The 19,337-nt window shown below is 43.8% G+C and overlaps 1 protein-coding gene across 10 annotated transcripts in view; it reads left to right on the plus strand.

Moving 5' to 3' along the window:
- clasp1a (cytoplasmic linker associated protein 1a) overlaps window positions 1–19,337 on the plus strand; it is a 145,767-nt gene that overhangs the window by 96,701 nt on the left and 29,729 nt on the right. For 6 of the 10 annotated variants that reach the window (XM_076264172.1, XM_076264176.1, XM_076264175.1 and 3 more), the window contains 11 exons: window positions 3,273–3,380; window positions 4,966–5,127; window positions 7,341–7,502; window positions 10,164–10,267; window positions 10,793–10,816; window positions 12,904–13,151; window positions 13,635–13,698; window positions 16,564–16,727; window positions 17,223–17,301; window positions 17,421–17,564; window positions 18,022–18,117. In XM_076264172.1, the coding sequence (XP_076120287.1) occupies window positions 3,273–3,380; window positions 4,966–5,127; window positions 7,341–7,502; window positions 10,164–10,267; window positions 10,793–10,816; window positions 12,904–13,151; window positions 13,635–13,698; window positions 16,564–16,727; window positions 17,223–17,301; window positions 17,421–17,564; window positions 18,022–18,117 (1,355 nt within the window). The remainder of the gene's footprint in view (window positions 1–3,272; window positions 3,381–4,965; window positions 5,128–7,340; window positions 7,503–10,163; window positions 10,268–10,792; window positions 10,817–12,903; window positions 13,152–13,634; window positions 13,699–16,563; window positions 16,728–17,222; window positions 17,302–17,420; window positions 17,565–18,021; window positions 18,118–19,337) is intronic. The other 4 variants (XM_076264181.1, XM_076264177.1, XM_076264178.1 and 1 more) reach the window with 3 other exon arrangements.

Below are 19,337 nucleotides of genomic sequence, written 5' to 3' on the forward strand. Positions count from 1 at the left end.
TACCATCTATTGATGTCATTGTGGTTCATTGAGATATCTTTTCTGTTAATGATTGGCAAATGAGCTGCATTGAGCATAATACTGCATTTAGAATTCCAAATCCATATTTCTAGATATTTTGGTAAAAGTAACTTAAAAGTAATACAATAGTAGTGTAATGCCTTACAATTCAGAGACAGTAATATTATAATGTAACAAATTACTTTGACGATTTTGAAGTAACTTGCCCAACAGTGCCTGTAGGTGGCATTAATTAGATAGTAAGTGTACCCTGTAGCCTCGTTTTGGTTTAAACAATGGCCGCCGTGTGAATAAGGCGAATACCGTAAAACTTCAAATAATCGCCGAGTCCCTAAGAGACGCCTGTCTCTTTTAAACGCCTGGCCTGGCTACAGGTTTGGGTTAAAGGCTGGTCTCCAGTAGAGGCCTGGTCTGTTTTTTAGTTTCGGGTTGTATTTAATCTTCTAAATATTCTTCCCGTCAGATCGTCTGTTTAAAGATTCGCAATGAAATGAAAGTGTTACAGAAAGGAGGTTACAGCAGTGTGAATTAGATGTTGCACGTCGTTACAAGCCGTCGCAAAGCATTCACATGTCTGGTCACAGTTGCAAGGTTTTAGAATGTTGCATGAAGTTGCTGCTCATCTCGTTGCGAATCTTGGGTGTGATTTGGGCTTAAGTATGGCGCAGACTGCGCACGTTATGATTAGATGGCATTAAAAGACTGCGGTGGGGAAAAGCTAGAGTTCCAAATTGTATAACTTCTTTTTTCTAATATGAACTATGCCTTCGTCATCGTTCAATTCATCCCTTGTGTTTAAAATTTGCGGATAGGCCGATGGTAAGCTTGTTTTTTATGCTGGCAACAAAACCAGAACGGTTCCCGAACGTTATTCTTTATTCTAAATGCCATGGCGATAAAGAGAAAGAAGTCAGAAAAGGAATTTACCTTAGACTAGGCTATATCAGAGCCCGTCTACGGACATTCTCTGGTTATATAACCTACTGAAATAGGTTAATGATGTAAAATCAAGTGCGCTTCTATGGGACTGCTGTGTGCGCGCAGTTTTTATTGATGAGTCGGAGTGGCAAGTGCTGCGCATAGTTGCAGTGGAATGTGGCTGCCCAGGGCATTATAAAACTTCTCACTCTTAGACCTACTCATACACGGCGGTGAAATGGCGTATTTAGCTGTCTAAATTCGAATCATATGCTGGGGGAGAAATCGTCGGACATCCATGATTATTTTGTTATTCAGCACCCCTGGTCAAAAATATGTTCCTGCGAGCCTGGAAGTAGGCTATGATTTGAATGTAGACTGTTGTCAAATTTGGCAAATACAAAACGGGAGAAACAATATGGTTCATGCTCTCTCATGCTGTTTCATTCGTGCCGAAAAGGAGGGAGAATGAAACATTAAGCACGTTCCACTTTTTCATAAATAATTCCTGAACAGTTTTGGTCAGGGCTGATAATGCAACTGTATTTGACAAAGGACCGATATAGGCTATTTGCTAGTGACAAAATATGAGCTTTCAGTGTGATACGATCTCTTTGTAGATTACGTTTAATTAAAACGTGTTTCATCTGTTCTGGCTATCCCGTTATATTTGGATCTTACTGTATCTCACAATGAACAAAATCTCAACACTAAATGAATGATGATCAGTAATTGTCATCAGATAGCCTAGTCATATAGGTAGACATAAGATGAAATAATTAATTCGATAATATTTTCCATCTTTGCAGAGGAAAAGTTTTATGTAGCCTAAAGGGAATTAAAGGCCTGTCTCATATAGACGCCTGTCTCTAATACTAGCCTGTGCAGTTTGGCGATTTGGGAAAATAAAAGCCCGGGCTATTATTTGGAGTTTTACGGTACTCCCTTTACTTTGCTGTTTGCATCTTTTAGTACATTAAAAACCAATAGGTCGCGACCGCAAAAGGGGTGCTATCTCTATAGGTAGATATGAAGAACGTATGACTTTGACTGAAAAAAGTTCAGTCAAACGATTTTTTTTTTCACTTTAATCCCTGTGACGGCCTTGATTTGTGAACGTCTTGCTCAAGGTTGGTGATGTTGGCTTCCTTGCATTGCCCTGGCAAGGACTATTATTTCCTTATGAAGAGTTGCAGTGTAATGGTGGTGAAGTCTTATGTAAAAGGCCAAATGGCCATGAGCTAGATAGAGACAGTATCAGTGAACTCTGATTCCGCCGCCAGACCCACGAGAGAAGTCTTATGGTTTCATGTTGCTTGCTTAGTTTCCGATAAGAGGAATGTGGATGTTTTTATGGGGGTCAGAAGAGTTTGTCGTTTTTTTATTTTTTTTTTTATTGTTGCATCCTGAGGTCAGTTATTTTTAGAGGTGCTTATTTTATCGTCATCAGGGTTGTTATATTTACCCGCCTTTTATGGGACCGCTGCTCTGAAGACGACGGATTGTTGTAGTTCAAAGTTTTGCTACTATCACTAGACACCACCCCTCCCCCATGAGAAAAAGCCCATATTTCTTGGGTCCATGATATCAAGTGCGACTGGTTAACACATGCACATTTGATAAGCAGGTACAGAGGACACCCGGTAGTGTGTGTTAAAATGCTCGGAGGCCTTTTAAGTAACGTCTGTGTGGAAAAAAACATGTGAGAACTTGACCAGCTGACGCTTTATTCCACATTGATCAAGAGACCAGTGTGTTCTTTCAGCATCTCTATCTATGCTGTGGGATTGTGGCCATGCTGACTACGGACCCCACGTCCATCAGGGGCCAGCTGCTCGCTCTTGAACAGACGCAGGTCAGACTCGGGTCAGAACTGAGTAGTTAGTTGTGTCGTAGGTGTGGTTAGGAGATGTGGAGAAGTGTGCCCATTCAAGAGGGGTTTGTTTGTGTGTAAAGTGAGTGTTTTGTGTTGGGGAGTTGAGCATTTAGTACTGATTCTCAGTCAGCATCAGTTAAGGGAAAAACATGAGTGGGTGCTGTCCAGAAGAAATGCTATATTTAATCTATCAACCCCCCTTTCTGTCTTTACATCCCAATCTCTCATCATCTCTCTCTCCTCTACCCTCCCTCTCTTTCCCCCTCCATCTCTATCCGTCTCTCTCTCTCCTTCCCTTCCTCTCTTTCTCCCCTTATCCTTTTGTCCTTCCCTCACTTTCCCTTCCTTTCACTCTCTCTCTCCCTCCATCCCTCTCTCTCTCTCCCCTTATCCTTCTGTCCCTCTCTCTGTCCCTCCCTCTCTCTCTCTCTCTCTCTCTCTCTCCCCCTCCCTCCAGGCCGAGTGCGTACCAGGAGACAGAGCTCTGGCACCACGGTGGGGTCAAGCAGTACGGTCACAGATAGCCGTGGTCGGAGCCGGGCCAAGGTGGTGTCCCAGTCCCAGCGTAAGTACCTCACCCTGGGTCACATTCAGCATTCAGACAGTTTTACTCTCTCTGACTGTGTGAGCAGTAGAACAATCATGCCAGTGTCAGTATTAGTAAAGCTTTATAGAGCTATGATCAGCCTGACAAACAGGACAAGGTTCAATGCCCTCTCAAACTCACTGGACCATTCTACAGAGGGTGTTCTAGCACATTCCATCCCCAGAGTAAAAGGAAGGAATTTGTCATTCACAAATTCCATCACCTATGACCTCTCTGTGACCTCATCATGACCCACGCTTTGCCAAGTGGCACTCTGGTGTCTCTCTGTTTCTCTGTTCCCATCATGCAGTGCAACGTCTCGTTGATCTCTTTCAGATCTTTCTTTTTCTCTGTTGTTTCACATCTCGTTTCACCAGCTCCAAAGCAGCAGGCCTGGAGGTTTTCTACTAAGGCCATCGTGTAACCGAATCTGTTTGAGGATTTGGACTCACCTTGCCTTGGTTGCATTGTGGCCTTAGTAAAAACAAGAGACCTACAGTATAGTGCATGAAACATTTGAATGTCTCGCCGTTTTTTACGTGCTGAAACATTGTCACCTTGAGCATCTTTGTAACCGGCTGCTTCTCGCCTGTCCTACAATGTGCTCACACACAAGGATCCAGATCAGCTAACCCAACCAGTGGTAAGACCCCTCCCCCCAACCCCCACATCAAATTGCATCCAGTTCAAGCACTCCTAGACCCTTTCCGCATACTCCACCCATGCAGAACTCTGCATGATGCTCCTTCACTGTTGTCAAATGTCTGCATGGTCTTCTCAAATGTCTTTTTTGTCTGCCTTTCTTGTTTACTATAACTAGTTTTTGATTTTATTGATCAAAATGTTGTCTGTCATTGTTTAAAGTCAAGAACATGGTCTTGTTTAGTGACGTGAAATTATATTATTTTTTAAAATGATTATTATGGTCTGTTTTCTTGTCAGTGGGTTTGATTTGGTCTTGGTCTAGCGGTGTGGTAGTTGTTGTTCTCTGTTTCATGCGTTTGTTCTCCCCAGCACAGTTAGCACCTGGATCCAAGTCCACACTGTTTGTCCTGAAATGTGTGTCTGTTAGTTGTACATTGTTTGTGTCCCATCAAAGCTGAAATCACATCTCCATTTGACCCCCCATTTCCACACTCTTTGGCAAAAAGCAGCAGATAGGCACCGTAATGCCTGTGGGACTCAATACAATTTGATTCTATTCTATTCTGTTCTATTCAACTTCTATTCAACACTGTGCACACGAGTGGGCCATGTATTTTGAAGGTGATATCTAAGCCACAGTACTATATAGTGAACTGATTGAAGTAATATGTTGGGTAGAAAGGAGGTTGGTGAAATCAGCTTTGACTAGGGTTGATAATAATGCATGCATGGTAAATAGTGCCCTTATGTAAAGACAAGATCAGCCACTACTGGCTCTAATTTGTTTTTACTGTTGCTATTCGCTTGGTCTGTTTGTGTGGGTGTGTGTGCGTGTGCGCGCGTGTACTGCTTGGTACATGTATGCACACTTTTCTGTGTGTGTGTGTGTGTGCGTGCATGTCTGCGTCCTCTCCATCAGCTGGTAGTCGTTCCAGTTCTCCAGGAAAGCTCCTGGGTCACCAGTACGGCAGGATCCCCCGCTCCACCGTCACGGCCACCACCCCATCCACGGACAAGCGCCCCCGGGTCCCCCGCAGCCAGGGCTGCAGCCGCGAGACCAGCCCCAGCCGACTGGGCCTCGGTAAGGCCACGCTCACCTCCCTCACCCCCCTGGCTGGACCTGCTTGGGTCTGGAGCTTAGCCAGTGGAAAGGCACAGAGACAAGCTACTTGTATTGTAACACAGACATATAATAGAATGCAGAATTGACATCTAATGTGTACATCCATGCACTATCCTTATGTAGTGGCTGTATTGAATGAGACTGAATGATATTATTTAATGTGTATACTTTATTTCTTAAATGGAGTTGCCATAGTTGACATACTAAACAGCTATTGCCTCTAGCAGGTGCTTTGTTAATATTATGTTCCCTGCAGTTCAAAAGAATTGACTTCACCCAACCTAAGTATAACAAAAAACCTACACTATTGTCATTCAATACTATTGTCAACCTACACATTGACCATTCACCAAATATATTAAGTAAGATTTGCTCACAGACTAGGAGCCAGTAGTCATACTGCAATCTAATCACTTAAGAGTTCATTAACCAGACATGATCAATGATTTGCAAGAGGCCCCAGTATACAGTAGGTTGTTGTGGAGCCTCATAACGTTTGTGTCCAATGGGAAGGTTGCTCTCAGATAATAGCTCACAGGTAATTAAACTAGAAATCTGCCGAGTTTTCACATAGATCTCCGTTTCTGGAGGTCACTGAGTACTGTCGGTACGAAAAAACCCCGGAAACAATCGGTTTTACCTAGCTCGAGTTGCTACAGCCAGCAGAAATGCAGCCAGGCAGCTACAGTGCTACACTCTGGGCGCATGTCTGTGAGCCCCCATAGCTGCCTGGCTGCATTTCTGCTAGCTGTAGCAACTCGAGCTAGGTAAAACCGTTGTTTTCGTTTTGTTTCGTACCAACAGTACTCGGTGACCTCAAGAAACGGAGATCTAGGTGAAAAGTCGCCGGATTTCTCCTTTAAGGGTAGTGGTGAATGCACTCAATAGGGGTTATCCCTCCACTACAAATAGAGTGAATGGAGACACAACAAGCCGGGCTCCTGACTTTCCTGCTGTACCTACTTGATGGTTATTGCCGTGGATACCTTTGGATACTGTAATTGGTGTTTTATATACATTTTTGTCAACTGTGTTTTTATTATTATTATTATTATTATTTTTTATTATTTTTTTTTAATGATTTGATAAATAGATAGGAAAGCCATATCCTGGATTGATTACTTTCTTGCCAGAACATAGCGCAGAATTCCTCTTACCTTCTTTGTTTACACGGATCAGACGGAAATTTGTCAGCAACGTGTGCAATAGTACACATTTTTGTGTGTAGCAGAAATGCTTCTTCGCTGTCTCATGTATAGCACACCATTGCACCCCCTGTGTGCAAACTCCATCAATGTAACCTTACTGAACAAGGGCCTGCCTTGAGTAAGAATACGCAGCAGCATTTTGAGTGATGGCAGGGTTGACCAATGGGCACCCTCCATTGTCATCAATGCTTCCATGCTATGCTAATGTCATTGTGTCTCGTCAGACCCTCTTGTCAGACATACTGTCATTGCCACATATGAGAAGGCTGCCTTTTTTAAGATCTGCCCAGAAGTAAATACAATATATGACAACAATTGGACACATCTGAACTTGATCAGGCCTCCGTGTGAACAGAGATAAAGTGCTCCACATATAGGCACCGGCGTGAGTGTTCATACACTTTCTGTCACTTGCCACGCGCATCAGCACCAAAATTGTCAACTGACAAGCAGTTGATAAACAATGGATTTTATCAAGTGGCTCCAACAAAAATAGAACTAAATTGAAATGACACAGCGGTGGTGTGCAGGGTTGTATTGAAACCAGTGGAATCTCATGTAATTGAACTTGGAGAGTAGAGTGCACCGCACTCATGTCGGTGTTTATGTGTGGAGGCCTTTGATTGAGATTGAAAGGTGATCTTGATGTGGTATTCTTGAACTCAACACAATAACCAACAATAACTCCATTACTTCATGTATGTGTGTTAACATGGCTTTAGCAAATGTCAAAAGCTTAATCCTTGTCACTGTGTAACGTTAGTCTCAACCAACCAACCAACTTCCTCAGTCTCTCACTTTCAATGTCCTGACATGTTTCCCACTCCAAGGAGTTCCTAAATCAGCTCCCCCCCCCCCCCCCCCCCCCCCCCCCAACAACCCCCCACCCTACCCCTTCCTGTCAGTGGCCTGTCTCTGATTGGCCGAGGGGCCAGACTAACGCCCTAACCTGTGTCCTAACAGCCAGGCTGTGTGGTAAAGCTCTTGTTCCTGCCGCTTCTCCCTACCGCACGCTAGCCCGGACCAGTCGCATCCCCCGGCCCAGCATGAGCCAGGGCTGCAGCCGTGACACCAGTCGCGAGAGCAGCCGCGACACCAGCCCCGCGCGGGGCTTCGCCCCTCTGGGTGAGTACGCCAGACCCATGGACAGACGCCCCTCCATCACCCCCAAAATCCCAAAAACACACACACACACAGTGGTGTATAATATGCCCCCCCCCGGCCTATTCACACACACTCTTGGTGTATTCAACCCCCCCCCCCCTTCTGTACAATACAATGCCAGATGCCTTCTCTGCAGAGTTCTTGTAGGTAGACCCACTTCTCCCTCCCAGTTCCCAGAATTGTAGGTCCAAATGTAGCTGTGCCTTCTTTCTCCCCTTAGTCAACCACCTGTCCCTCGACCCCCTCAATGCTGGATGTGTGCAAGCTGTCTTTTTCTCTCTCTCTCTCTCTTTCTCTCTCTCTCTCTCTCTCTCTCTCTCTCTCTCTCTCTCTGTGGTCCATAGGTGTATGAGAATTATTCTGCCTGCCCTCTTTGCATGGTCTAATATCAGTAAAGTCTTTGAATGATCGCTCTCTGTCTGCGCCCTCTTTCTCTCTGGAATGAATGAATGGATGTACGACATGCCAGATGAATAATATTGAAAGCTCCTGTGCATCTGTTGAAACATTTACAAAAAAAGCCATTGATTGCTATTTGCAAAAAAAAGCCAGTGATTGAAAGTTGAAAGTTGATAGTTGATAGAGATTCAAAAAAGGCAGCATAAAGTCTTCCCTGATGAGCATGTGTCATAGCCTTGTTATTCGTTAGCTCCTCCACGTGTTGCCTATGAAAGCATTCTTATGTGACGGCAGGTCTATGTTTGTTCGTCTAAGTGTTCGTCTGTGTCTGTGTCTGTTTGTTGAGCGTGTGTGTGTGTTATGTCAGTGCTTGTGTTGTCTGAGTTTGTCTGTCTGCCTGTCTGCCTGTCTGTCTGTCTGTCTGTCTGTCTGTGTTTATATGTGTGCCACTGCCAGCGATGGCTATTCGGGTGCCTGTTGCCTAGTGACACTAACTCCGCCCACCTATGTGGTGTGTGTGTGTCACCCTTCTTCCTCCTCCCCCCTTTCCCTCATCCCTCTCGGCAGCTTCCCGACGTCACTCGCGTTCCACCAGCGCTCTATCCACGACCGACCCCGTAGGGCAGTCAGGTGACCTGCATGACTCCCGGACCCCAACAACACCATATTTGATCTTTGAACTGCATGACCCCCGCCCCCTCAAACATCCACACTATGCCATATTTGGCCTCTGCATGCTCCTCAATTGGTTCGTTCTGTTGAGCAACACAGTGTGGTCATTTTTAAGCAGGACACTAAATCCCGTCCTTTAACCTTTCACTGTCAGATTTGCCTAAGAAAGAGCTTTCTGATTGGAAGATGGCTGCCTAAGAATGAGCTTTCTGATTGGAAGATGGCTGCCAGAAGCACAGAGGATCCATTCTTTTATTTAGCACCACAGCACATAAGGGTTTGGTGTATGATATTAGCCGCTAATGCATATCAGCCTTAACAAGCTAATGCAGAATAGTTACAGTTACATGTGTATATAACCATCTACACCACCAAAAGGCAGACAGAGCTCTATGTGCAATAAATATTTCAAACTGTTTTCAACTTTTCAACAGTAATTAGAAATATAGTAAAAGGGTTATTGGGGTGGAAAGACAGTTTTGCACCCAGGAGGACAGGGTAGTGATCAAAAACAGGGGAACAGGGATAGGAATAGCACCTCTTAAAGCACATCTAACAGGAGTTGGGCTGGCACCTCTTAAAGCACATCTCACAGGAGTTGGGCCAGTACCTCTTAAAGCACATCTCACAGGAGTTGGGCTGTCACCTCTTAAAGCACATCTCACAAGTGAAAGTGGGGAGTGTACCTGACGTCGCTCAAATTTACATGTTCTGTGTATCCATCATGTTTAGCAACTGTTGGAAGGTTTATAGTTTGGCGATGGCTTATTGTTGTTTAGTTGCACATTTTTTTCTATATACCAGACAGTTTCTATCGTTGTCAAAGAAGCCTCATTTTCATGGGTTAATGTTTTTTTTGTTTCTTGTTTCTTCTGTTTTGTTTTTAAAATCCCCGTCATCTCCATTGGTTGGCTTATCTGTGATGTGAACAATGCTAGATATATTGATTTAATTTGTTGTTCCTTTTAGCTAAATTCATCCATTCATTGCATTGATTCCATGAACATTCTTGCTTTCCATTCAAACTTTGCTCGTCAGTGGTGTAGTACTTCAGTGGTGTAGTGTTTCAGTGATCTTTGTGCCGATCGTTTGGCTTCATTTCTGAACTCTTTGGGGAATTCCACATCTTTCCTGTCTTTAGTAAAATGCATTTGTTCAAATTTGCTACCCATAGTCTTTCTGATTCCTCTTTGGTGGTGGTGGCTTTTGCCTTTGGGGTTGGATTTTTTTCCTCCCACTTTTCTCTAGTAGTCAACAAGATCTCTCTCAGTAGATGGATCATGTTGTTCTAGTTGTCTCTCACTTACAGTTCACCCCGTCTCCCTGATATTCATCATATTTAATAACGGACGACAGATTAGCGTGCTCATCCTGTCTCTGTTAAGAAACCCATCATGCACTATACCAGTAGTTCCCTTTGGAAAAGAAAACCACACAAATAGATATAGCTTTACACTGGTCACCAAACCCTTTTAGAGCATGAGGTAAGTATGCCTTTATCCCTCCCGTGCCTTCCTCCTCACCTCCTCTCCTCTATCGTTTCCACTCTAGATCGTTATAGTCTGATGCATCAGGCTCGCATGTCCGCATCCATAAATGCCATGAGGGTCCTCAACACCGGCACAGAGGTGGAGGCAGCCGTCGCAGATGCACTGGTAAGAAGCTTTAACCTGATTGGTAGATTTGTAAACCCAGTTGTGATTGGAGTCGATTGAAGTTGAACTCTCTTTCTGATATTATTGTTGTATTACTGTAGTTGATGGGTTTTTAGGGGAAATCATTTGGAATAATTTCTGCAGAGCTGAAGGATTTATATGCTATGGTTCTCTCTGTTTAATACATACCATGCCTACAACATCAAATGGCCTACAGATTTCAGATCTATATAGAAGCTTATTTCATTTTCATTTTTCATTTATTATACAGGACAGGATTTAAAAGTAACATTAAGTTGCATTTTAATCGGCCCTGACTCCGTTTAAAAACTGGTTTCCAGCAGGCTCCTGTTCCTGTTTATCAACAGGTCCTTCACAAAATTAGCAAAGAATGTGGGGCTGTGATTTCTCTGCTCCCTGCTAAAAACTGTTATCTGTTGACGTCTGTCCTTTGTGATGCCTTCCCGCCGTTTGAAATGTGTGTCTTTGCTCTTCCTTTCTTGGTGGTCTGTTCCTCTCCCTCAGCTGTTAGGAGACTCCAGGAATAAGGTAGTTATCTCCTTTACCTACTGTGCCATCCTCACACATACTAATCAGCCCAAAACTACAACAACAGTCAACCATCACAAAATGCCCCATTTTACACAAGAGTCGTAGTCACAGTTGACTCTTCAATAATCAACCACTTAATGAATAAATACATAAATGCCCTTTTCCCTAAATGTATACCCCTGCCCCCTCACTTGGTAATTAACCCCCCCCCCCCCTTCCTCATTTGGTAATTACCCCCATCTCCCCTCCCCTCAGCGTCTATTCATTGTCACCCGTGTCTTGCAGTCATGGCTGCTGGTGTTAAGTTGCTGCCTTCCTCCTTATTGGAACATTCTCCCATTCGAAGCTGATTTATTTGCTTACGTCAACGGTCTAGTGTGCTGTGAATTCTCTATATATACATATATACACGCTCACCCTCATCTTACTCACCCACCCATCCCTACGTCATATGCAGCAGTGCTGAAGCCAGACGGGAATAAGAAAAGCAGTGAAAGGTCATATCCGTTCCACATGGCCGAGTGGGTGTTCATCTCCTGGTCAAACACTACTGTCAATGCATAGGGTGATTTAATCAAGTGAAGCAGTAATGTGCATCTCTGAAGTTTGTCGTTTTCTCTGAGCTAATGAGGACATAATACAGCCTTGGATTAGTTTTTCCGAGCCAAGTTGATGAAAGGCATTTGGAAACTTAATTACCTGAAGTTTTTCCTCTGTGTTTTACATACATTTTTGATATTCTTTAGCAGTATCAGGTGATATCTTTTGGGTCCTTCTATGCATACAATATACACACCATAGTATTAAATCATCCTGTTACCCCATTAAGAGTTAGTATACGTATGTGGACACACACACATACACACAGCCTATGTATATATCATCATTAAAACTAAGAAGCAAAATGCATGGCTTTTGATATCTTTTGGGTCCTTCTATGCATACAATATACACACCATAGTATTAAATCTTCCTGTTACCCCATTAAAGGGGTGGTTCAGGATTTTGGACATAAGACCTCATTTCCAAGTAAGCAAGTGTGATATTTATCAGTGGAGACCGTTTTCAACACGTTTCATCCAGTCCTTCTAATTGCAGAGTTCGCAGGTGCTAGGCTAGCGCAAGTCAACGGTATGTGCTAGCCTGCCACTAAAAACAGTCTTATCCACTCCACAGTACACCCGAGGCAAATCAATTATAACGCCAGACTATCGATGTAAATGTCTGTATTGATACTGTTATTTCTAACGTTATTCTATCCTTGCATTTCAACGATCGCATTACATTTTGAGGGACTTGTTTCTTACCACGACGGAATTATACTTGCTCCGGTTAGTAGTACTGCGCCGAAAAGTAAACAGTAAAGCGCACTCCAATGGGGATACTTAGTAGTAGCCTTGGTAATATCAGTCCGCTGCTGAGATGCAAAATGACTACTACCAACTTCAGGGACCAAAGTATAACTATTGCAACGCGATGCGAGGGTAGTTGTATTTCTTACACTATTCTATCAACACAGACATTTACATCGATTGTCTGGAATTTGCCTCGGGTGTACTTTGGAGTGGGTAAGACTGTCTTTAGTGGCAGGCTAGCACATACCGTTGACTTGCGCTAGCCTAGCACCTGCGAACTCTGCAATTACAAGGACTGGATGAAACGTGTTGAAAACGGTCTCCACTGATAAATATCACACTTGCTTACTTGGAAATGAGGTCTTATGTCAAATCCTGAACCACCCCTTTAAGAGTTAGTATACGTATGTGGACACACATACATACACACAGCCTATGTATATATCATCATTAAAACTAAGAAGCAAAATGCATGGCAGATTTAACCTGGCCAACAGACATGATGTCCTCACCCCCCCCCCCCCCCCCCCCCCTCCTCACCCTCTGCCTACACACACACACACACACACACACACACACACACACACACACACACACACACACACACACACACACACAGACACAGCCTCACCCACTGCCGGTTCTTAAACTAAATTCCTCCAGTTTCTTATCCTCTCTCCTTTATCTTCTTGTCACCCTCCTCTTCCTACTCCTCCTCCTCTTCCTCAGCGAAAGCCATTGAGGCGACGCTATGAGTCCCCGGGGATATACTCGGACGATGACGCCAACAGCGACGCGTCGAGCGCCTGCTCGGAACGTTCGTACGGCTCGTCGCGGAACGGCGGCCTGCCGCACTACCTGCGCCAGACGGAGGACGTGGCCGAGGTGCTGAACCACTGCGCCAGCTCCAACTGGTCCGAGAGGAAGGAGGGCCTGCTTGGCCTGCAGAACCTCCTCAAGAGCCAGCGCATCCTCAGGTGACCAGACCTTTTGATTCTGTCAGAGTTCTGCCGCAGCACTGGCTCGGAATCCTGAGATGACGAAGAAGATGAGAAGAGTTACAGAGATAGAACAGGGGAAGGTTCTGCATTTAGTTCGCAAGGTTCTGCATGTGGTTCTCAAGGCAGAAAGTACTCCACTGACTCCACAATCTAAGTTGATTAGTATATCAATTAGTTGGACACTAATAAAGTGCATCGCTCTAACAAAATATAGAAAGAATATCAGTGTTTAAAGCTCTTCCCATTGCTTTACTGAAAGAATATACGAGTTTAGAGCTCTTCTCATTGCTTTGCTGCTTCATTGAGTTATGAGAACCCCTAGAGTCACAGTTGTTTGTGAAAAGGAACATTAGTTTCAGGAGAATATTGGTCAGGAGGAAAGTATTGATTACTATTGATTTGTATTGATATCTGATGGTATTGGTGTGTGTGTGTGTGTGTGTGTGTGTGTGTTTGCAGTCGGGTTGAGCTGAAGAGACTGTGTGAGATCTTCACCAGAATGTTTGCTGACCCACACAGCAAGGTAAGCAGTTGCAGCATCAGTGACCAGCATGCCCATGTGTGAGATATTGAACTAGGGCTGAACGGGACGATTTGTCTCTGGTGCTAGCTCTGTTTACAGGAGTATCAGCTAAACAGTAGATTATGTTTCACTGCATTGTTATAAGATGTGCATATGTCATTGTAATACTTATATTCAGGGTGCCATTTGTAGGGGGGGATGGTGAGGATTTCCCCCCCTCTGGTTTTCCTATCCCTACCTCTGCTAAATTATTTTTATCATCGGGGGGGACAACATTTATCCCCCTCTGCCCCTCATATTGATTAATGCTACTTCATATAAGTAAAGCGCTGCAACGTGAGAACAGTCTAGTAGGCTAGCCTACATAATAATCTGACATCAGAAACGCACCGTCACCGTCAGCACTCATGCTGCTGACACAGTGGCTGCGTGATAACTTAATTTGGCCTTGATCGTGCAGGACATTTCAAAATGTTCAGTGTGTAATCCATCATAAATGGCTAGTTTCAATGGAAAAGTTAGCTGGACAAATGAAAGAAAACGAGAAGGATTCAGTGAAGCATAATAATGTTTTAGAACCTTCAAAATTAGAAAACTGATGCAACTGAGATGGAGGACAACTGCACGTAGAGTAGAACATAGGCCTATTGTCCGAAGGAACTTACATTAAATGAGGAGATATTTGCTGAATGTCACAAAAAGTGTTACAGAAATTGCTTGGCATCGCTTATTCAATGGTTCTCTACCGAAACACCTGTAGTTTGCGGAGGACGAACGAGAAAGCACTCGTTTGATAAATCAGCCAGTAGGCTAGGCCTAGTAGACAAATAACTTTTAGAAATAATCTGTACTGCAAAAACGAATGTTGGTGGGTATTTAAAATATCTAGCGGGTGTTTTAACAGCTGCAAGAAATAGAAGCTTCATGGTCTTTATGTTCTGGTTCGTAAATTATTTTCATAAAACTTCAAGTTGCCCTATAACTTTACTCTCCAAACTCTTCACTGCACTGTAGGCAATTAACTGACAGTATGATAGGCTATTTATTTTCTGTAGGCTACAATAAACACATTTATTTTTTCAACTTTTGCAATATTACGCACTTGGCTACTGAACGCAAATCAGCAGGAGAGAGAATGCACGTAGCCTACGCAGTGTGTAGCGCAATGTGTAGGCTATTTGGTTACCAACTAACACTGTTAGCCAATTCACTAACTTAAGACTTCAGTGCCATCATATACAACGTTTTGTTACACAACAAATACAGAAAGGATGGAGGCAGCAAAAGTAGAGGAGTCATTTCAGATGGGGCAAGAACAAGGTGAATTTGTATGCTTGTCAAAACGTAGTCCTACCCTGCATTAGAGGAGCTGATCATAAGCACACTCGCTGTTTAAAGTCATACACCACGGTAAACTAAAACTAAAATGTTACAAAGGTGGCAAAAATAATATAGGGTATTATTAGCCATCACATTACTTGGCTATGAATCGTTCGTTCATTTTTTTTGTTTTTGGGGGGGGGGGGGGGGGGGTTAACAAACTTATTCAAAATCCCCCCCTCTGGTTTTTACACAAATCGCACCCTGCTTATATTTAGTGTTTGGCCATAATTTAGGTTATTTCTGACCAGTTCATTTAAATGTGTAGATATTTATTTTCATTCAGAAGTTTTTCAGTGGCAAATGAAAATTTATATGGAACCGGAACTAACAGTGCCTGTTGATAAAAAAAACGTTTTTGAGGCCTGATGTCAGCTAACTAAAGGTGTGTTTGTGTTTCTGTTTGTCTGCATGACCTGCCTTGGTGTGGATATTAACAACAGCGAGTAAGTGAATCTTGACCGATGTATCAACTATATAATCTTGATCACGTTATTTACGTAGCTCATTAAAAGACTTAAGAGAGCTGCTGAATCAATTGGATGAATCAGAGAAGCAGATAAGCAACATAAACCACAACCACACTCTTAACCCGAATGTGTTGGAAACGACACAAATTGTGTTGTCCCTCTCTGGACACAGAGATGTGTTAAACAACCAACACAAGTTGTGTTTTCAACGCAAGTTGTGTTATTTTCAACACATACTGTGTAACGAATAACAAAATCAATGTGTTGAAAACAACACAAACTGTGTTGTCCCTATCTGGTCACAGAGATGTGTTCGACACATTCGTTTAAAGTGTGTGGTAGTACTGTATTACCAGTACATATTCACAGTGTGGTATTTAGATAGATACTTTATTGATCCCCAAGGGGAAATTCAAGGTCTCAGTAGCTTAAAGACATCACACACAACATACACTTACATAAAAAAATACACAGCACACTGCATAAAATGTCTAAAAAGTATGATAGAAAAACAACAAATCCACAATTTGTTTATTTGCTGTCTCCCAGAGTTAGATAAGCAGATACATGCAATTCTCTTCTCTGTATGTGCAATAACCCAGTCTTAGCTTAGCATAATTCACTGGGAGTAGGTTCGTTATCTTAGCATAATTCACTGGGAGTAGGTTAGGTAGCTTAGTATAATTAGCTGGAAGTGGGTTACATCAGTTATCCTATATCTAAAATGGAGCTAGAGGCCAACTGGTATAATGCACCTCTGTGTTCCTTTAATGAGAACTTGATTGAAATAAAATGAAAAAAAAAAAAGCTTTTAGTCTAGCTTAATCCATGTCCAGGAAACTGGCCCAAGATGTTGTTCAGCATGTACGTATACATGTAGATCATTCTGGTCATTTTGAATCCAACGAGCCCCATCTCAGCTGTGTCTCTGCCTTGCCTGTGTGTGTGTGTGTGTGTGCGCCTGTGTGTGTGTGCGCCTGTGTGTGTGTGTGTGTGTGTGTGTGTGTGGCTGCAGGTGTTTAGCATGTTCCTGGAGACACTGGTGGACTTCATCATGGTGCACAGAGAGGACCTGCAGGACTGGCTCTTCGTCCTGCTCACCCAGCTGCTGAAGAAGATGGGCGCAGATCTGCTGGGCTCCGTCCAGGCCAAGGTCCAGAAGGCCCTGGACGTCACCAGGTCTGCGCACACACACACACACACACACACACACACACACACACATATATATATATATATATAAAGGAAATCAGAGTATTTGTAGCTTTCATGTTGCCAAGGGTATCATACAAGCTAGGCCCGCCACTGGGCCCTTGATATCACCTGGGCAGTGTGGATATAGTTTCAGCTGTTGGCCAATTCACCAGGGCAGTGTGGATGGAGTGTGGGCTGGTAGCCAGGGCTGTTTGGATGGAGTGTGGGCTGGTAGCCAGGGCAGTGTGAGCGAAAGAAAATAGAGAAATGAATCCTGCACGGTTCTGCCCCCACTGTGTTGAGCATTGAGCATTTAGCCTTTATCTTCCAACATCATCCACTATAATATAGTTATCCAGCCTCATCATTAATATATTTGTAAAGTAAAGTGGCTTGTTGAGAGGAGGGTTGTTTTTTGTCCTCTGATTTGGGGCTGGTCTGTAAAGTGTTTGACGTATTTTCTCTGTTCTTTTATGTTAGGGAGTCATTTCCATTCGATCAACAGTTCAACATCCTCATGCGATTCATTGTGGACCAGACGCAAACGCCTAACCTCAAGGTATGCATATGAATTTATTTCTGATGCCCATTCTTTCACATATTCCCTCTCGGTGTCATTTGTTGATGAACTAGGTGGCTGTCGTGTGAAACCCTCTGTGTGTTTGTTTTGATTCCCAGGTCAAAGTAGCCATTCTGAGGTACATCGAGGCGCTGGCTCGTCAGATGGACCCCCCAGACTTTGTGAACTCCAGTGAGACAAGGCTGGCGGTGTCCCGCATCATCACCTGGACCACGGAACCCAAGAGCTCAGACGTCAGGAAGGTGAGTGGCCTCAGCACAACACTCTGTAGGTGGTGTAAATAGCAGGACATTGGGCCCTTCAATCACCTATTAGCAATTATGTGCGCTGCTGTGCTTGTGTATGTCATGCATATGCGCACATATTCCATTTGAACTGTTTTGATGCTGTTGCCATTGTTTATTTGAATTATTTTAATAAAATAAACTATGATGGAGGTGTGAAAATCCAAAGTATTTTCAAGAATGTTCTCTAAGATAACCACTGGGAGCCAAAGCCGTCACCCAAAGCTTAAACCCAATCCCACTTCCTGGAGGGACGCAGGCAGTTCTCCAACCCCACGCTCCACTTTGTTGTCCCCACGCACTTTTGTTTTGTTTTTGCTTTTGTTTTGTTTTTGTTTTGTTTTGTTTTGTTTTGTTTCTCTGTGACATAACTCTCCCTTGTTACCCCGCATCACCATGACCATGGCAACCCCAGACTCTCCATAACTGGGCCGGTGAGGAGCTCTCGGGGCGGCCCAGCACCTCGTCCCTGATGCCGGGAGAGATTAACATGGAGGAAAGGTGTAAGCAGGTAGTGCCCCATCAACTCCCCCACCCGCCCGCTCAACCAACCAACCAACCAACTACTCCACTCTCCCCCCGCTGAGATGACCAACAGAGCCAGTACCATTTTCTGCACGCTCCAAAAATGCCTAACCAACCTCCCACTTTAGCGTGTGACCGTGTCTCCTCCTCCTCCTCCTCCTCCTCCTCGAGTGTGTGGCCAGCATCTCTCTCTCTCTCTCTCTCTCTCTCTCTCTCTCTCTCTTGCTCTCCTTCTCTCACCCTCGCTCTCTAACCTCCCTCTGCGCCTTGCTAAACCAGTGATGCGGAAACAACTGCAAGCCAAACAAACCAACAACAACACAAAAAGCAAAGCAAAGCAACAAAAAACATCTAAAAGCTGTTACCTGGAGAAGGAACGGGGAGGGAAGGAGGGGATGTTTCCTTGTCTTACTCGTGTGTGTGTGTGTGTGTGTGTGTGTGTGTGTGTGTGTGTGTGTGTGTGTGGAGGGTGTGTGTGTGTGTGTGTGTGTGTGTGTGTGTGTGTGTGGAGGTGTGTGTGTGTGTGTGTGTGTGTGTGTGTGTGTGTGTGTTGTTTTTAGTGTGCTCCCCCTGTGCCACCTTTGTGTGAAGTTTGTCTCTTCTCTCCGGCACTGGCACCCTCTGTTGTTGTGTACTGACTATAAAGCATTGAATGCTGTGTCTTATTTTTCTGCTTAACATGTTTGAACAGTTTTCGGTAACAGCTACACAAACAACATGCATGCGGATGTGTGAAAAGCAAACTCCTCTTTTTCTGTTTAAAGTAGCAAACTTGCAGACAGCTGAGATCTGTGTGAACAAAACACAATGCTCTGCATTCTGCACTGTATGTTTCTAGTGATCTTCTTTTCATTTTTAATTAGATCAAATTTCCTAGCATTTACTTGTCACACAGACAGCAGCAGTCTCTGAACCTGCACTGTTTGTTTTCCTCGGATCATCGACCCAAAGGAGACTTGAGAGACTCACTTTCTTTTTGTAACAGCACAGCAACAAATAACTTGCCAAACAAAAACAGCATGTGTTATTGACCTTTTCCTCTGTCTTGCTCTGCGCGTGTACTTAGTCTTCAGCTCCTCTGCATGTTCAGTGTCTCAGTGTTGGCCTCTCTCTCCTAACACCTCTCTCTCTCTCTCTCTCTGTCTCTCTCTCTCTCTCTCTCTCTCTCTCTCTCTCTCTCTCTCTGTCTCTCTCTCTCTCTCTCTC

Source organism: Alosa pseudoharengus, unplaced genomic scaffold (assembly GCF_046254945.1).
Source record: "Alosa pseudoharengus isolate Yale_2024_CS ecotype anadromous, Long Island Sound unplaced genomic scaffold, YU_APseudo_1.1 YU_APseudo_1.1_scf_3, whole genome shotgun sequence".
Lineage (NCBI taxonomy): Eukaryota > Metazoa > Chordata > Actinopteri > Clupeiformes > Clupeidae > Alosa > Alosa pseudoharengus.